This window comes from Arachis ipaensis, chromosome B3 (genome assembly GCF_059453495.1).
Source record: "Arachis ipaensis isolate K30076 ecotype BB chromosome B3, ASM5945349v1, whole genome shotgun sequence".
Lineage (NCBI taxonomy): Eukaryota > Viridiplantae > Streptophyta > Magnoliopsida > Fabales > Fabaceae > Arachis > Arachis ipaensis.
Window position 1 is genome coordinate 36,959,027 of NC_142438.1, and position 20,360 is coordinate 36,979,386.

Sequence of the window (20,360 nt, forward strand, 5' to 3'; positions counted from 1 at the left end):
TTATGTTAGGTATTAGGATATTTTTTCTACTACGTATCAGAATGTTTCTTTTTCATACTAAATGGATGTTCTTTTATATATTTTATAAATTTTTTTATATACTAAGAATCGGGATGATTGAAAGTTCCGTGATCCCCACTCTTATTTCTCTAACGTATCATTCAAAATTTTAATTTCGGGTGAGAAGCAATTAATATTAAATATTATAAATTAAAAACAAATAAAATTAATTAAATATAATTATAAATTAGTTAAGTTGTTTACTTTTTGGCTGATCCTCTTATTTCCGTATACTTTTTCTATATAAACATATATCTTTCATCCCTCTTTATAACAATAAAAATTGTTATTTAATAGATAGATATTTATTTACTTATTTAGAATAATTTTTTATATGATGGTGGACTGGTGGTTAAAATATAAACGTATTATTAAATAATTTAGTAAAATATATTAATTATTTAAAAAATTGTAATTATTATCTTCGTATAACAATTATTTAACCACGTAAACAGGAATCAATTACATACTAATGAATCATGAAGCAATTCTTTGCAATTTTTGCACTGTCGATGTCACTAAGATTTTTTCTACTCTGATTTAATAAGGGTTTTGTATTAATAAAGTGTGCAATAATAATATATTAAAATCTGATAATTCCAAATCGAAATGCTCTTTTATAAACAAGAGAAATTTGGTCATTCCCCGAAATGCCGTCCAAGACTTTTTCGCCGCCGCAAATAGAACCGGTTGCTGTTTTTTCCGTTAACTTCATAAACCCAACTAACTGACCGCTTCTCACTTAGTCGCTCTCGAAAACCATTGTCCACCGCCATGACTACCACAACCACCACCACTTCCTCGTCTCATATTCTCCGCCACACCTCCGACTTCATTTCCGGCGTCCTCTCTCAATCGGAGCTCCGGCGACATCTCGCCGCGACCCTCCGCCGCGAGACTACACCACTCTGCAGCCAAACCACCCTCAGACAGCTCAGCCTCGCCTCCGACACCATTGAAAACGCCATCTCCTCCTCCAGCACCTCCATCCGAACCTCTTCCCTCACCCTCGCCGAGAAGCTCCTCCTCCCTCTCCCCGAACTCCCCCTCTCCTCCTTCCTCCTCTCTCTTCTCCTATTCCTCTCGAACCGCCACGTGGATTCCGCCGTACTCCTCCTCCAAATCTTCCACTCCAATCCATCCCTGGCCAGATCCGAAATCGCTCCGGTTCTCTACGATCACCTCTTCTCCCTCCACCTGCTCCCTGTTTTCCGGTGGTTCGATGAGCACAGAACGCGGATTTTGTCCGAATCGAGCAGTGATGCGAGTGATTATTCAATTACGGAGGAGTCAGTGGTGCTGCCGTGCACCAAATTGTTGTCGAGGATGAGTGAGAATCAGGCTTCGAAGCTGAGGGAGTTGGAGAGAGAGTACCAGGAGGCTATCGACCAAAATTGCAGGGTTGTTGCTGTGTATTTCAAGGAGGTTTTGACCAGTAAAAGCAGTGAAGCGTCGATTAGTCCACCGCTGTTGACTCTGAAGAGCACAGAAGATGTTGACGGAGGGAAGAACAAAGAGGAGATTCAAGAATCCCAAATGTCTGTGTTGGAGAATGGACGGTATAATGTAATGTTGTATTTACCGTATACTCAGTGCTTCGCTTGCTTAATTTTTTTTTCTGTACCTAAAACAGTTCATATTTTCGCGCTTCCTTTCTGAACTTCAGTTTTGGTGAAAAAGATTTTGCATGTTTGCTCGGACGCTCATTTTCCAAATTGTGTTGTTTCTACCCAAAAATTTCCTCGTGCTCATTAACACGTTGACCTGAAATCTTCCTTTATTTTCTTCCAGAAAAGAACTAGATATATCATTAACGATTGGGTCAATTTTTTATTATTATTTATTTTCTTGATCTGTGTGTAATTAAGATCGAAGTCATGAACAATTGTAAATTTTTTCCCCCTGCAGCCAATATGGTCCGAAAGGGAGACATCTATTGAATTCTTGAGCAGCACCTCCAGCAGCAAATCTTCACATATAAATTATTATCCTCAAAGAGTCTCTCCCAGAATCCTCAAACGCCAAAAATCTTCAAAAGATTCAGCACCAGTCTATATGAAATCAACAAGTGAAAATAGACCTTCTTTGGATGGGAATCTGTCTTCTTCTTCTTCAGATTCCGAAGCAGAGAGTGAGGTAATTGATGCTATCGAGAGAGAGAGAGAGAGAGGGGGGGGGGGGAGAATGACTGAATTTTCTATGCTTTGTCGTTTTATTTATCTATGTGTTTAGTGAAAAGGTTTTGTCCTGTAGGATGACGACAAAAATGTGGCATTGTTGGAGCCTCGACAAAGCCAGTCCCATGAACAAATGCAACCTAACTTGAAAGAATTCAGAGGGTATGTTATCTTTAAAATGTAAAAACCATTCATCATTGCTTTGTTGTCTGCTGCATTTTCTTAAACTTGGATTTTCCCTGCTTCTAGCTCCCCAGAGTATCATATGGCAGAGTATGATAATCCGCCGCCTGGAACTGCAAAAAATACGCCTCCTAAGGACTTTGTCTGTCCGATAACTAGTAACATATTTGATGATCCTGTGACTCTTGAGACAGGACAAACATATGAACGTAAAGCTATCGAGGAATGGTTCAAAACTGGCAACTCAACTTGTCCAATCACTCGCCAGAAGCTGCAAAACACGCAGTTACCTAAGACAAACTATGTGCTCAAACGACTAATTGCAAGCTGGAAAGAACACAACCCTAATTCAGTTCCACCGTCATGTGAGAGTCCATATGAAGAAAGCAAGGCTGTAACGAAGACAATAAAGGTTTCAACTCTGCCTAAAGATGTCGTAAAACAAGCCACGGTGGATGGGATCATTAGTGAGTTGCGCTATGCAATCAATAATCTCTATATGTCAGATATTCTTGAGGAATCTGAAATGGCTGTGCTTCATATTGAAAAGCTTTGGAGAGAAGTGAATTTAGGAGTGGATATCCATAGCATGCTATCAAAACCTCCAATAATTAATGGGTTTATGGAGATCCTTTTCAATTCTGTTCAGCCCCGGGTGCTACGAGCGGCAGTGTTCCTTCTGGCCGAAACCGGTTCTAGAGACCACTCTGTTATTCAGACGCTTACGCGTGTGGACACTGACGTAGAATGTATCATGGCACTTTTCAAGAAAGGGTTGACAGAAGCTGTTGTGCTGCTGTATCTGCTAAAACCTTCCACTACAAGTCTTGCTGAGATGGCCACACCGGAATCTCTCCTAGCAGCATTCAATAAAGAAGAGGAAAACTTGGTTCCAATATGTTTGAAGCCCAAAACAGCTGCCTTGCTTTTATTCGCACAGGTTATTGGAAGTAGTGAAGAAAGAATTGCGTCGTCAGCTGCCAAGTGTGTGTTCTCTGAAAAAGCAATCGGAAATATTGTCGCCAGTTTAGAAGCTGAGTGGGCAGAGGAGAGGATTGCTGCAGTGGAGATCTTATTAAGATGCATGCAAGAGGATGGGACTTGCCGGAACACCATTGCTGAAAAGGCAGACTTGTCTCCTATTTTGGAAAGTTTCACTGGTGCAACTGATGTAGAGTGTTTAAAGATTGTCCAATTTTTCTCTGAATTAATAAAGTTAAATAGGTATATCTCCTATATATTTATATTTACAATAATCAAACCAACCTACTTGTTGGTTGATGTCTAACCACTTGCTATTTGGTTCTCACCAGGAGGACATTGAATGAACAAATCCTCCGCTTTATAAAGGAAGAAGGACCTTTTAGTACAATGCATACACTGCTCATTTGTCTGCAGACAGGCCTTCAAGACCAATGTCCTGTCATGGCCGGCCTTTTACTCCAACTTGATCTTCTGGTATGAATCATGAATGCTAAAATATTGTTCTTTTGGTAATAGAGTTATCATTCATCACGCAATTTGTAGGTAGAGCCAAGAAAGATGAGCATATACCGTGAAGAGGCAATTGATACTCTCATTTCATGCCTGAGAAACACAGATTTCCCTGCTGCTCAATTAGCAGCTGCTCATACAATCATGTCACTTCAAGGGAGGTTCGACTTCTCTGGAAAGTCTCTTACCAGAGAAGTCCTTCTTAAACGTGCAGGTGTTGACAGAAGTCCTGGATATCTTGAACAGGTGCTCCAGATCAACAGCTTCTACCCAGAAACTGAAATAACTCCTGTAATGTTATTTGAAATATTTTGGGTTTCTGCTTTCGGCCTGCCAAACATTCTTTCTGATTGCCATAGAATCTTTTCTTTTATCTTAATTAATTGGGAAAAAAACAGGAAGAAGAGAAAGCAGCGGATGATTGGGAAAGAAAAATTGCATCTGTTCTAGTCAGCCACGAGTTTGGTATACTTTTCGAGGCTTTAGCAGATGGCATAAATAGCCGAAATCCAGAACTACGGTCAGCATGCTTTATATCAGCTACGTGGCTAGTATACATGTTGACCATTCTACCGGACACAGGGGTACAAGGAGCAGCGCGTGTCTGCTTGCTGAAACAGTTCATAACAAAACTAAATTCTGCTAAGGACATTCATGATAGAGTCCTTTCTATGCTTGCTCTAAATAGTTTTCTCCATTTCCCTGGTTAGTTTCACAAACCACTGCCATTTATATTTATAGCAACCATCATTTCCATTATTAGAATATATTTAGGATAATATAATATCTAGGTATATCTCATATTGAAGTTAGGTTGATTTTGTCCTTATGATTAGTTTGTATTATTAGCCTATAAATAGACAATCCTAATTGTCCATTCAACATTCATAATATACACCTGAGAACAACATTTGATATTTCTTCTTGAGTTATTATCACCAATTCTAACATCAATAATGGAATGCATGAATATGAGACTTGATGATGACAATCCAATGTTTGCCCAAGAAGGAATAACACAGTTTCCAGCTTTTGCCTTGAGTAAACCTGAATGGAATTAGAGCTTGTCCACATTAAATTTATGAGCCTTCAGTTGGTTTATTAGTTCCCATATCTTGATGTCATTGACTCATTGTTACATATGGTGAACGATCTCATTAATGTGTATTTCAGATGGCTTTCACGATCTAACTTCCTACACTAAGGATATCTTAAAAGGTTTGAGAGAGCTTAAGAGAATCTCTCCATTGACATCTGAAATTCTTAAAGTTCTGGTTGAAGAGAATGAATCTAAAAGTGTAAGTTAGTTGCATTCTCAAACCATTCTCTAGTATAGGCACCGCGGATGATAGACCTAAAATTCTTGATTGAACAGGACATATGGATACATAAAGAGCTGATTCGAGTAGATTGCAGTGAGAATGGGGAAGTGCCATCTCTCATTTGTTTCAAGAATAAATTATTTTCGGGCCACTCTGATGGAACTATTAAGGTAATTATAGTTAGTACTGTCAAATTGCGCAATTCCCTTAGAGGGGGAACTGGGATCAGGCAGTTCCAAAATACATGCAAATAAATATTATAGACATATGTCATAAAAGGAGTGGATTTCTTTGGCATGTTTTCTACCATTTTTTGAAAATTTGGGTAGAGAGTGTTTGAGGTCTTGACTGCATCTGATAACTGTACCATCATATGAGCTTAGTGGATATTGTTTTGTAATCTATGAAGGTTTGGATGGTAAAGGATACTTCATTCCATCTCTTGCAAGAGATCCAAGAACATCTTAAGCCTGTAACAAGTTTGGTGATTTCAGAATCTGGTGACAGACTATACAGCGGTTCACTTGATCGAACTGCAAAGGTAAAATTTCTGCAGTTACTATAATTCCAATATTTATTTGGTCAGGTAGTTTGCTAACAAAGGTTTTGTTTCTTTTAAGTACAGGTTTGGTCTATTGGAAAGGCAGCAATTCATTGTGTACAAGTTCATGATATGAAGGAGCAGATTCATAATTTAATTGTAACTGACAGCATATCTTGTTTCACTGCACAGGGCGCTGGTGTCAAGGTACTCGATGAAATTATCAGTAAAAAATCTTCTTTAAATTGTGGGAAGAGGATTAGGATTTAAACATAGTACTGATTTCCTTTATCCATACACTATGTTGACCCAACTTGAATCTAATTAGTCAACACCTAGTAGGTCCAGAAAGTAAATTATCATTATCATGGAGCTGGATCCTTATTCTACTGAAATATTGCTCTGAGTTGCATATTGTTCCATTTCTTTTATTCTCTCCCCACCTGAATTTTCTTTTAATTCTTGGAACAGATTCTGTTTCTTCTTCACCCTTAATAAATTTTTAATTAAAAGAAGCAAGATCGTTACGTAGTGAAATTCTTTTGCTCTTTCTTCAGGTTCAATCATGGAATGGAGAATCAAAATTGTTAAATTCTAATAAATACGTTAAGTGCTTGGCTCATGTTCATGGGCGATTATACTGCGGCTGCCACGATAGCAGTGTTCAGGAGATAAATCTGGACACCGGAAACGTCAGTACTATTCAAAGTGGTTCTAAAAAACTACTTGGCAAAGCCTATCCTATTCATGCACTGCAACTTCATGGTGAACTTATATATGCAGCTGGCTCTTCCTTAGATGGATCTGTTATAAAGGTAAGTAGGTAACTCACAAGCATATGACTGAGACATATGAGGCTAAAAACAAGTAATAATTGATTTATATAAATTCCCTATGTCTAGATGTGGGACAATTCTAGTTATAGATTGGTGGGATCTCTGCAAACCGGATTGGAAGTGCGGGCAATGGCTGTGAGCTCAGAATTAATTTACTTGGGGGGCAAGGGGGTAGCTGTGGAAATCTGGGATAAGACGAAACACAACAAACTTGACACATTACAAACGGCCACAAACAGTAGGGTTCTTTGCATGTCTCTAGACAGGAATGAAGAAATTTTGGTAATTGGAACTTCTGATGGCCAAATTCAGGTAAGTTTTTCTTCAATAAAGAAGCCTCTTGCATTAATGTTAATCTTTTTTTTTTTTTTGGAATTACAAATGTTAAATTGATTATATATTTACCCATTTCTCACTTTGAAGTAGGGCTTGTTAGACCCTATCCAAAATGTCCAGAACCAATAAAAACGATAGAGGACTTTTTACTGATCTGGTCCAGCTTTTTTATCGTCCAAAGTTGGAATAATTAGAATTTAGCTATCTTTGCAGCTGAGGATTGGCAAAGATAGAGGATTTGTAGTCCTCTCATCAAGCTGCTAGAGTTTAAATTTCACCAGTAGAATATAAAATCCTTTCTAATATAGAAGATAGAACCCTTTATATATTCAATACATTTGAAAATATAAATATAAAAAGAATATGTTAATTTTCTAATTCGTCCTTAAAGATAATTTGCTCTCTAAATTGATCATCCTTGAAAAATTTTGCTAATCACATTAGTCCCTAAAAGATACAACTATAAGTCAAATCGATCATTCAGTCAATTAGATAATAACGTGTCATGTTAATTGTTACATTTTGTGACATGTGGAATTAACTTATCATATCATCATGTCACGTGGCACCTAACGTGACCTGTGATTATGCAAAAGGATTGATTTAACTTACAATTGTATTTTTTAGATATTAATATGACTAATAAAATTGTTCGAAAACCAACTTGAGAAACGATTTATCTTTGATAGACAGATTTGGATATTAACTCAAAAAGGATATCTTTCAGTAATTTAGTAAAATATATTTTTTTATGATATTCTTAAAATATATTTTTAGAACATATATTAACAATAACAGGACCCTAATTATATTTATTTTTGCCTGCATAACCATGGCCAGTAGTATTGTACTGTCTTCCAAATCCAATATAACTGAAACTGTAATCGAGAGCTCTGTATTTACAAGAACTTAATCTCTGGTAATTGCAGGCATGGAGAGTAAATTAAAAGAGAATGCTCAAAATAATGGTACAGGAAGGCAAAGATGAACTTATAACCGTATAAATGCTTTCATTTTTTTCAGATTCATTGTAAGCTGCATATATATATATAGCTGATAGGTATCTATGTATACAATTCCATTGTACATAGATTTCAATATTGAGAGATAATCTGTTACAAAATTTTCATTTATTATTGTTGGTAAGTTTAATTATTCTATTAATCTTTACAATTTTATTAAATTTTAATTAAATTCTTATAATTTAAAAATTTGTATCTGTGCCTTAAGAATTTTAAAAATATTTCATATTTTTCAACAAAATAATTAATAAAAACTTAATTAAAAATATACTAGAATTACATAAACTAAATCTACTGCTATCAAGACGGTCTCTCCTATTAGTATATTCATTCATGCAATGTATCACAAGTCTCATCCATTTAACCTTTATATATAGAAAATTTCTGGCTCTTATCCCATTTCCTAATAAATAATGAATATTATAGGTAGAACTTTAAAATTTTTGTAATTTTATATCATTATCTTTAAAGTTTTGTCGTATTGAATTGATGTAAATTAATTTTTTTTAAAATTTATTAGTCAATGATAGTAAAAAAAAAAATCTATTTTATTAATTATAATTTTAAAACTCTCAATATTTAAAATGCATACTTATTATTAAAAATATTTGAATATAACATATTTATATAATGAAGAGTGTTAGGAGGCTAGCAAATTTTGTAATTTATAACTATTAATTAATTATTATTAATATTTTTAATAGTGTAAAATTTTATCTAATAATATAAGATTATTCATTTTTTTTATTGATTAAATATTGACTAAATTTTAATAAAAGTATTGCCCTAAACTTTCTCTTATATAATTGCACAAGCAACTTAAAGTCTTAAACTACATCAAATCATGTGTCATTCTAAATCTTCAAATTAAATGAATGGATGTATTTTTTTATTAGAGTGAACTGCTTATGTTTTTATCATTTCTTTAAATGACAATGTGATTTTTTACGGAAAAAATAATTCATTTTAACCTCTATTTTCTATTTTTGTGATAAAATGCAATTTTTTTGTGTGTGTGTATTTTTTCGTCAAATATGAACGAAAAATACTGATTTATCACGTAATATAGTTAAGCAGTCATATTTACTTGTTGAGGTGATTATTATGTGTTAATTTAGACAATAAAAAATAAATAAAATCTAATTATCTTTATATTTAAATTTATTAAAAATATTTATTTTTATTCTTTAAATAAAATGATGTCGTTTTAACATCAAATTAATCAAAAACTTATTTGTCAAGACTTATTTCTCCTAAAAAATTTATACAATATCTTTTTTAGTACAAAAATTGATAATTAATTTGTATTATTTTTTATATTGCTAAATCTTCATCAATTTCTAACTTTACAATAATATATATTATTAATAGATTAATAATATTATTGATATTTTGAATTTATAAATAATATATATATATATATATATATATATAAATTTTAATATTAGTCTCCCTTAGTTTGTTATTTCTTTAAATTAAATTAATAAGTATATTTAATATTTTTATATTAAAATACACTATTAATTAATTAGATACTAATACTAAACGCAATAAAATATATATATATATATATATATATATATTTTATTGCGTTTAGTATTAGTATCTAATTAATTAATAGTGTATTTTAATATAAAAATATTAAATATACTTATTAATTTAATTTAAAGAAATAACAAACTAAGGGAGACTAATATTAAAATTTATATATAATTTATATGTAAAAAATTAAAATAAAATTTTAAAAAAATTAAATTAAAATTTATATATAATTTACATGTAAAAAAATTAAAATTAAGGAGCCATTGTCTTAGTCACAAATGTCAAATAATATTGTCTATATCTCTATAGGTCAGTAAGTCACTAGTCAAACTATTAACACTCTAACAATCCGATGCCCTTTCTACATCCACTAATAAATCAATAATGGCACAATCAGAAAATGGTCACTAACTCAAAGATCGAATATTATTATATAAGAATTATGAAAGGATAGAAAACGGTCATTAATAAATCAGTTGCACAAACATATTACTCTTTCCCAATGTTCTGAAAAACGAACCGAATTGGCCGGTTCAACCGAGTTAACTGAAAATTGGTCCTCTAATTAATTCGGTTGATGTAAAAAATCGTCTAGTAAAAAATCGGTAGAAAAATCGGTCGAACCGACAGTTAACTAGTGAACTGATAAAATCGATAAATTTTTAACGGTTTTCAAAGGTTAAAAAAATCCATATAAAACCTGTCCAGTTACCCCCTTTCTCTCAGAAGAAAACCCTAATACCCCTTTCTCTTTTCCTCTGAGTTCCAGCGCCACCACCACCAACAGTAGCGTCACCTTCTCAGCTTCTCTGTCATCGCGGTGTCGTCAAGCCTGTCTCTGTCTTCGTCGTCGTTAGCCTCCCCTCTTTTCCTCCTGGATCCCTTCTCCTCGCATCGCCAGGTCTGCTGGGAGTTGTTGTTCTCCTCGCTGTTTCTGTCCTTGTCGTGTCGTCAAGCCACTTCTGTCCTTGTCATCGTCAGCCTCTCTGAACTCATCTTTGTCCTCGTCGTCTTTGTCCATCTTTGTCTTTGATCCCTTTCTCTGACGAGCTCACGGCGAAGTTCGAACGTTATTTTCTGTCGCCGTGGACTCTTCGCCATCTCACTCTGCCGCCATTGAAAATTACATAGTTTGATTATGTTGCTCTCCCTCTTTCTTGAGTTCTTCGGTAGTTCAATTTGTTTTTTTTTTTATTTTGTTAGTTATAATGATTATGATTTGCTGTTTTTATATTCTGGATTCTGATGGTTGAATAGATTAAAATATGATTGTTGTAATTGTAAAAAAAATTCAATTGAATTAATTATTTTACTTTATTGATTAACTGAAGAAAATATGATTGCTGCTTCATTTGATATTCTTTTTTTTTTTTGTTTACTTTCGGAGTATTTTTGTTAATGGTTGTTAGTACTTTGTTAAATTTTTTAGAATAATTTTGTTCATTTTAGAAAACTAAATTATACATTGATGCCAGTAACTACAACAAGCTTTTTTTTTTTTGAGATAATATAATTCATAAGAATTTCTAAAGAATTTAAAGATATATTTTTATGGTTGAAATTTTATTTTGTTATATGTAATTTATACTCTATATGATTCCCGTGTTTATGTAGTTGAAAATTTATTGAATTTAAATATTGAAAATTATATATTAATTTTTATAATTTTATTTTATATTTAACTAAACCGATTATATCCCGGTTGAACCACGATTAGACCACTGAACTGTTGAATCGGTTATTTCACTTGTTCATTGATCGGTTCGGTTCTCGCAACCTTTCTCTTTACTCATTTGTTAATATTTGAAAAGCGGTTATTTAACTTGAGAGTCAAAGTTCTTTTTGTAGGTACCATACTCGAATTCCTGAAAGATCAAAGCATAGCTCATCGAAAAGGAAGAGGCGCGACGGTACTCCTCACAAAAAACGAGCTATACCGCAAATTATTATTCCCCATAGAAACAAATGTATTCATTAGTTTCTACTTTATTGCAAAAATTATTTAGATCATAATACTAATGATATATCACAAAGTTATTATTATTAATAAATTAATTGTATTTCGCTTTTTATTATTTATATATATTTAAATATTGAATTGATAATTATTTATTTAGTTTCATAATAAATTATATTTTTAAATTTGAATAATTTATTAATTGGTTTGTACTATTTGTACCATACATTTAAAAATTTATTGAAAAAATAATATTAATATAATAAATAAAAATAATTTAAAAAAAGATATTGTATCATTTTTTAGGAGAAATAGGTCCTGACAAATAAGTCCCTGGCTAATTTGACGTCAAAATGACGTCGTTTTGTCTAAAGGATAAGGACAAATAGATCTTCAACCCATTTGAATTTAGACACAGTTAGATTTCTGTCTATTTTTTATTGTCAATATTGTCATATAATGACCACCTTAACAAGTAGATGTAACAACTCAGTTACGTAATATGATAGGTCAGCGTTCGTTTGGACTTGACAGAAAAATATATAGAGAAATCACGTTGTGTCATGGAAATAAAGGATAAGAGTTGAAATGGACTATTTTTTTCATGAAGGTTCATGTTGTCTTTCGAAAAAATAGTGAGAGATCGTATTAGTAGTTCATTCTTTTTTTATTTTTATTATAATTCGATAAATGTCACTTCTTGAGAAGCATATCCGTCATTAGGCACAAAAGGTTATTATGACCTTTGATCGAGCAACTTATGCAAACCAAATGGTTAAGTAACCTTTTGTTTCACTCGTTTTTTGGTCGACTTCAACAGGTAGCATCGAAACGAGTTTGTATCAGGATCTGAAGTATCCGAGAGTAGATATGACTCCTCTGAAAAAGAGTGAGCTCGATGCGAAAATTACTTAATTATGGTGTCAAAGCAATTTTATGTTGAAATTACTAGTGGCAGAATTATGAAAACAACAAAGGAATAAATAATTAAATAAAGACAATAAAAGTACAAAATATTGATCAAAGAAAAATAATAACAAACTTCAAAGAAAATAAATAAAAATAATCAAATGAACAAAAGCAAAACAAGTTAAAAATTGACTTCTAACACTCACATGCACTTGCACTCTATGTTTTTCCATTGCGTCGCAGAGACTAGGAATTTTATGAGTTTATGTGATGATTTAGTGTTCTTGATTGAAATCTCTAAATTCTTTTGAGTTTCTACTATTTATAGACTATAGAGATAAACTTGCCATGGAGCATATTGTCCACTATCTTACCTCCGTTTTCTTAGCCATGACCTTGCCTTGACCATGAAGAATCTCGATTTCCAGGTTTCGCCCACGTCTTACTTGGTCTTCAAGTCCCACATTTTTCTAGTTTTCTCCTCAAATTTCGGTCCTATATTCTCTACAGTCTTGAGGGACGAGTAGCAAGCCTTGACGCTCTAGGAAAGGCAATAACTACTTTTCGACTTTGACGCTCTTTGTACCATCTTTCTTCGATTCTGACTTACCCGTCTCTGTTCCCGTAGTCGAAACCTTTGGTAATCGAAACGTCCTCTTGTCGAGAAAAATCCATTTTTTTTAACCAACAAATTGCCCCTTTAAAACTTGTTATTTTGTTAAAAACTAAAAGTTTTAATATTCCTCGTGCCAAGCACACACAACCTTTTCAAATCCTCAAAAATTTGAAAGGACAATTACGCATCATTTAAAATGATGCGCGTTTTTCTGAGAACACATAACGTCCCTGGATTTTAATGAGTCGTTCCTTGAATAGAGGATTTCATCATTACTTCTCAAATTAAATCAAATAATCCCCAATTTCCAAGAAACTTACTTCTTGAAAACCATAATCTTTCTCTCTCCGTGCGACATGCGTTACACAGTTTCTCACTTGTTCTTTCATTCATTCTCTATGCGAACTATGATCACTGCATCCTTTTCTTCAGCAACCATGGCCATCACTTCTCATTCTCGTGAAGAAGGAGATAAAGCCCTTCCTATTCCTCCATTAGTGGCTGAAATAACACAGTTCTATGATGAAGATGAAGTTTTCAAAACTCCAAATACAAATGCAGAAACCTCTGATCTCTGGTGTCACCAGGTATTTCTGCCATTCTCAGTTAATGGAGTATTGTATTCCTTCTTAGGTCCTTTGGCAACCCAATAACAAATTGATTTTATTTCTTCTTTTTTTCCATCACCATCAGAGCCTTTACCATTGATTTTCTGCAAAAATGTCAAGTCTTCATACTTTGCTAGTCGAGTTTTTAGAACTGCTCCCTCCTAGGGATTTGAGTCCTCTTTTTTCGACTTGGATGTCTCGACTTACACCTACATATAAGCCGATTTGGAAATCTTTAAATATTGTGCATGCCTTAGAATTAGCTACCTTTAATCTCTCTTATATTGCTCCTTTACTAAGGGCCAGTTTGTACTTCTAGTGCCTTGCAACCAATAACTTTCATTTTTCTTATGGAATAGGGGTGGCAACGGGGCGGGTTTTTGCTCTACCCGACCCTGCCCCACTCTACAAAAACCCGCATCGAACCCACCCCGCTCCTACAGTCCTACCCGCGAGTAGTAAAATGTTAAACCCTAACTCGCCCCTGCGGGTACCCGCCCCGCCCCTATAATTATTAAATCCAACAAATAAAATTAAATTTTAAAAATTATATAACCATCATTTACATACATAACATAAATTAAAGTAAAAATTTATATATGATACAATATTATTAATTATTTTACTAATTATTTTATATATATTACATATATTATATATTATATATACCAGGGCAGGTAGGGGCGTGTTTAACCTAAACCCGACCCCACCCGCCCCGGTGCGGGGACGGGTAATTACCCGTCCCGAATGGGTAGGGGCGGGGTGGGTACCCGCGGGTTCGGATAGTGTTGCCACTCCTATATGGAATGATGGGTCCTACTATGATGGACATTTCGACCCTGACCGGTTTACCAGTTGATGGTGAATTCGTGTCATGGTCGACCGATTATCCTGACGATGATTTTGATATCAACTTCGACTCGAATTCCATCTTGAACTTCATTCAAAATAACATGAGTTCTGATAGAGATCCTATTTCTGATAGTGAGCATGTAGCTTTCCTCTTACTTTGGCTCAATTCTTTTGTTTTCTACTCTAAGTCTGTCCAAATCCAAAATAACAACTACTTGCCATTGGCCCTTATGCTCCATCACAAAAAACTCATCGACCTTCCTACCTTGATCTTGAGTCAACATTACGAAACTCTTTCTTTGATTGTTGGTAAAATTCGTCAAGGGGATCCTTTGATCAACCCTTTTGGTCCCCTTTGGGTTATCAATTTGTGGCTCAAAGCTGTTCTTGAACCTCGTTTCACAACCTCTGACTCGACAATACCCAACACTCCAATTGACGGTATTTGTCTTTCCCAGTTTTCTTGGACGAAACCAAGGTTTTCGACACTTTGTTAGTGTTCTATTTGACATGAATGAAGACAACAATGTATCTTATTTTCCAAATCCATTCACATTTTGACCTAGTTCTGTTTCATGCCTTAATTCTTTTACTAGTTCTCAGCCAGAAAACCAAGTAACAGTTGATGATATGTGGACTAAGATCTTAACTCTTCAAATTCTCCCTGTCGGTTTACCTCAGGAGTCGACATGGGCCCTCAAGAAGAAACTAGTTATTTATTCACCTCAATATGTAGCTCAACAATTAGGCTTATCCAAATCCTTACCTTCTCCTTTGTTTCTTGACCTTGAGGCACAAAAGATTCACTATGAGGTGTCAGATACAAAAGAATTTGATGGGATGTTAGAAATGAACTACCAACAAATGTCAACTCAATACCAACGTCTGAATATCAATAGTTATTTTTTTATCAACCCCTGATTTTCATGTATGGTGGTCAAAGTACTTTTCTGCCCGTTATACATCTGTCAATCAAGCTCTCTCGAATCTGGTCTTCTCTCCTGCACAGATGGTATCTAAGAAAACCAAAGGTAAGTATAAAAAATCCTTTTCCCAAGTACTTAGTACTTTCGTAGGCATAGTTTCGATACTCAATTCACCTTATCTTTCAATTCCCTCAGTTACTCAACAGACGCCTATAGTTGCTGCTAGCCCACAACCAGTTGAGAAAAACTGGGATACTCATGAAGACACAGCCCTTAACAAAAAGACCAAACAAGGGGAAGGTCGGGACAAAGGAGGGTCAGTTGGCGCAACCTTTTCCTCAAAGAAACGTGGTCTTATTGATATTCTGACGGGCACTAGACCAACAAAAACTCAAAAAGTCCGACCTACAACCTCTTTAAAGGTATATGTTTAATGATGACTGTTGTAACTAAGAAATTTTACCTTGTATTTGCAATTTAATTTCTAATGTACTGCAGTCGAAGCAATCCCAGAAAGAGACTTCCTCTCAAGCTATTGACAACGATCCTTCTGATCGAGATGTGGACTAGTTGGTTCATGCTGAAACAGAATTCCTTTAGCCTATTCAGACTACACAGACTATTAGTTCGTTGAACCTTATTCCGACTCCGACTCAAAATCAATCATTGACAATAGCATCCCATTCTTCGACCTCTTTTCCGTTAGTACTTTTATTTAAATTTTCACTGGATTTCCTTTTGATTGTCACCTAATCCTTATATTTTTGCCCCCTTTTTTAGATTCACTATACTTCTTTTCCCGGTGGTATTCATCAAGAACCTAGGCCTAAATATGGATCAGTCGACTGCTGTAGCCACTATTGTTTCTGGACGTTTGATACAGAAATTCATCGAACAGAACACGAGACTGCCTATTAATGTTCCTTCTCCAGGAGTTGGAGATTTGAATTTCGATGACATCGACGTTGACCTTGAACATATCCTATCTAAAATCAACTGGTTTATTCCTCTAAAGGAACTGTGGCCTTGTCTTCTGGTCCAAAATTTAGCACTATTATCCTTCAGGATGAGAAGCCGACTCAGGCAGTGTCGACCAAAGAAAAAGAGGTTATAGAATAAGTTACTTCCTCTGTGCCTACATGTCCAGATCGTCAATTTGTTGATAAAATCAAGATTTTGCTTGATTGCTTGGACCATTCCATTCAGGATATTGATAACAATGCTGTCCTAAAGATTCGACCTACTGATGCACTTACCTTTTTCAACCAACGTATTCCCTCCAACATGCATTTAGCTCTTGGCTATTTTATTGAGGACGTCTCCTCCCACTTTTTTAGAATTCAAGATGCTAACCAAGAACTGAACAAGTCACTTGAGAATTTAGTCAACTATGATACTCAGCTGAAAAAATATGACACAGCTAGGTCTCGGTCACAGAGGTTTTGTTGGAAGTCGGTCAAAAGAGCAAAAAATGGTGTCGAAGATTGCAACTCTAGAGAGAGAATTGGATGATCTAAAATTAGGAAAAGACGAAGTCATATCCACCAATACTACTCTCTCTTTTTGACTGAAAATGATTGAGAAGGCTCGTGCTTCTAAACTTTCAGGTCGAAGTTCTTTAGTCGAAGCAGTCACTCAAGCCACCTATACCCGAGAAGTAGCGCAAGAGTCCTCAAGCCTAGATCAACGTCAAGAGGATCTGAAACTCATGCTTACTAACTTACTCTAGCTTTCTTTTACACTTATTTATCATTTTTGACTTATTTGGTTTTGATGACAATATCTTTTGAGATACTTATCATTTACATGTATAATTCGACTGTTATTTGTCTCTTGTTCCATACACATTGCTATTGAACAATTCTCAATTTCAAAATGTCCTTTGCAAATTGTTTCTTAGACTTAGTTTCAAAGTATGAAATGATAAGTTTTACCAATCATGTGCTCCTCGCATGCTTTTTTCAAATTTTCAAATTTTGAAAAATGGTTTCGAGAAGATGAAATAGTTCGCGCATTTTTGGGAATGTTAACGTTTTTAATGGGCTTTAATGGGTCTTTCATTGATTCAAACTCTTTTTATATTTCCAAGTCCTCAACATTATTTATTACTTTCATCAAACACTTCCCAGAAATTCACCCTTTTCAAGACTTTCATGTAAACCCTTCTTCATTTCAAAATTTCATTCCAAGGCTTTTCAATTTGGCCTTCATTCTAGTAGCACTCCAGCCGTTACGACTGCCTCATCTTCATCCACTACTATAGCTGCAACTACCACTACCACCATTCCCGTCACCACCTCTACTATAGGAGTTACCATGGCTTCTTCTTTACCTGCCTTTACTGCTGTTGCGACCGCTATGATGCATGAGTATCTTAAGTACTTTTCTTAGGTATTTCTTAGATGAAATTGATGATTGATTTTCATGTGCTTTTATATGATATTTAATTAGTACTTTGAGTCTTTTGATTTATTGTTAAATGTAGGAGAAGGATAGAAAAAGAGAAGCAAAACACAAGTAAAAGAAAGTAACCAGAGAAGTATCCTACAGGAGGCAGAGAACTGGCATTTTACATGCCAGACGGGGGACGTGCAACACGCCTATGCAACCCATAGCAGATAACCTGGCGTGCAACACGCCATTAGAAGGGCGTGGCACGCCAGACCATGATTCCTGGAAGCCAACATAGTTGCATGCATGGCATTTCACACGCCAATTACTTGGCATTTTACACGCCCAATGATTCACTCTAGGATGGCTTTTGCTTTGACGTGTGACACGCCAAGAAACTGGTGTGCTACACGCCCAATAAAGAACCCGATGTGCAACTCACCAAAACATGGCATTACACGCTGGACCAACTTTTCAGAGGATCAGACCTAAGGCAGTTTGAGCAAGAAATGGACGTGTAACACGCCAAGGAAGTGGTGTGTCACACGCCATGTAAATACAACTCCCAGGGATGTGCATGCATGGTGTTTCACACACCAGGATGAGTAGGCGTGTAAAATTGAAATGCCTTCAAAGTGGCACTCATGCATACGCATCACCTATGCGTACGCACAACTCCAGAAGATTGCGTACGCATAGTGCATGCATATGCACAAAAACTGGAAAATTGAATATTCATGCGTACGCATGGAGATTTTTGCAGGGATGCGTACGCATGACCCCCAGGAATAGTTGGCGTTTCGCATGCGAATGACTATGGGCATGCAAGTTTTACACGCCTTCAAGGCTCCTTTTTGTGCATTTCATGGGCATTTTACACGCCACACATGGGGTGTGTCGCACGCCAATATAACACCTTCGAAGACTTCATTTCTTTGTGGCGTTTCACACGCCGAGAGACGGCGTTACACGCTAGACCAACTTTCTAGAAGACCACTTCAAGGCACTATTTGGTATGCCATACATCACAACAAGAGCGTGTCACACGCCAAGAGAGAGGGAGCTCCAGAGACCACAAAGGAGTGGCATTTCACATGCCACACAAAGGGCGTGTTACACGCCAAATGATAAGTGCTCCCAGGGAAGAAAAAAGTGTGTTGTTTTACACGCCATGGAGTGGCGTTTGACACGCCCTTGGCCCAGCCTCCACAAGTCATGTTACAACTCTCCAGGCCCACTAAGAATGCCAAAAATTGGGACCACTAAAGCTTTAAAGAGGAGACACAAAACTGAAGATTGAAGGCAGAAGATTTGATTAGATTTGATTTTGTTTTGAATTAAAATTAAATTTAATGATTAGGTTTGTTTTAGGTTGAGTATATAAGGTTCTTTGAAAAACTTTGAGAGGACCTTCGGACCTTTTGTCATTTTTCATACTCTGTTTTTTATTTTGAAGCATGAGCCACTAATCTCCTTGGTTAAGATTAGAAGCCCTGTTGATTCCTATAGACTAATATTATAACTTTTCTATCTTGATTAATGCATTGATGTTTTCTTAAGAAATTTTTTTCTTCATCCAAAGGATTTGAATGCGTTGGAAAGCAATTCTTTTCTGACTTGAATTCTCTTAATATATTGGAAAAGTTAATTAATTGAATTAAGCTTGAAAACTTCTTCTCATGATTCTTAGGTTTTGAACTTGGACTTGATAAGTGACATAGAAGCAACCATGTTTAGCTCTTGAGAATTGTGTGTTTTTTAAATCAGTGAACACTCTTAACCTCTTGTCACAATTAATTAATCAAAGAATTGATAATTGATTAGGATTAGAAAAATTAAATTATCAAGAAATTGGAATTTGATTACTTATGATTTGCCATAGATACATCTTTGCTTGATCAAGGTGAAAAGTGAAAAACGTTTTTCCTAAAGTTTCAACATCTCTAAAACCTTAACTCTTTTGAACCATATTTCTTTCTCAATAACTTACGCCTTGCTTTTACTCAATTTACTATTTTTATGCAATTTCTTTTGAAACCCTTAAATTTGATCGTCTGATTAGAATAATCGATTGACTATTGCTTGCTTAATTCGTTAATCCTCGTGAGAACAATAACCCACTCCCGTGGTATTACTTGATACGACTTGGTGCACTTGCCAGTAGTTTGTGGTTTGTAAAATCCGCACCATGCTACAACTGTTGTTCCTTCTTCTTCATCTCAAGAGGATGATGACAACATTCATGTCATAAATCCTCCACCTCTAATGACCAATGTGTCACAATTTTATAATGATAATGAAACCTTAAGGATTCCTAATCCTGACATAGAGACCACTGCCTTATGGTGTAGCCAAGTACTTCTCCCCTTTTAAGTTTCCAATGTCATATATTAATACCTAGGTCCCATCTCGACCTTGGAAAAAATTGAGTCGATATCTGCTTTCTTTCTATCTTTCCCTGATCACCTTCCTTTAATTTTTTGTAAAAGCATAAAAGCCATATACTTTGCCTGTTAGGATTACTCCCCCTAAGGAGTCGAGCTCATTATTTTCAACTTGGATCTCAAGGATTTCTCCTTCTTACAAGC

At 35.2% G+C, this 20,360-nt stretch overlaps 1 protein-coding gene across 4 annotated transcripts; it reads left to right on the plus strand.

Annotated features, from left to right (window-relative positions):
• Positions 1-669: 669 nt before the first annotated feature.
• LOC107630283 (putative E3 ubiquitin-protein ligase LIN-1) lies at positions 670-11,462 on the plus strand. Of its 4 annotated transcripts, none has more exons than XM_088509902.1 (14): positions 670-1,626; positions 1,969-2,196; positions 2,314-2,399; positions 2,487-3,644; positions 3,734-3,878; positions 3,948-4,205; positions 4,313-4,619; positions 5,088-5,212; positions 5,290-5,406; positions 5,646-5,777; positions 5,862-5,984; positions 6,335-6,592; positions 6,680-6,925; positions 7,879-8,072. In XM_088509902.1, the coding sequence occupies exons 1-14, from the start codon at positions 835-837 to the stop codon at positions 7,894-7,896; spliced, it is 3,993 nt and encodes a 1,330-aa protein (XP_088366028.1). In that variant the 5' UTR covers positions 670-834; the 3' UTR covers positions 7,897-8,072. The 4 variants fall into 4 exon arrangements, with proteins under 4 accessions (XP_088366028.1, XP_088366027.1, XP_088366029.1 ...); XM_088509901.1 differs by lacking the exon at positions 7,879-8,072 and adding an exon at positions 11,362-11,462 and having other exon boundaries at positions 695-1,626; XM_088509903.1 differs by lacking the exon at positions 7,879-8,072 and adding an exon at positions 11,362-11,462 and having other exon boundaries at positions 695-1,626; positions 3,948-4,160.
• The last annotated feature ends 8,898 nt before the right edge of the window (positions 11,463-20,360 follow it).

Excerpts from the sequence above, each read along its gene's own strand:
- LOC107630283 (XM_088509901.1), top strand. The coding sequence starts at position 835 with ATGACTACCACAACCACCACCACTTCCTCGTCTCATATTCTCCGCCAC. Across the intron at positions 2,197-2,313 it reads ATTCCGAAGCAGAGAGTGAG|GATGACGACAAAAATGTGGC; the intron begins GTAATTGATGCT and ends TTTGTCCTGTAG. Across the intron at positions 2,400-2,486 it reads AACTTGAAAGAATTCAGAGG|CTCCCCAGAGTATCATATGG; the intron begins GTATGTTATCTT and ends CCCTGCTTCTAG.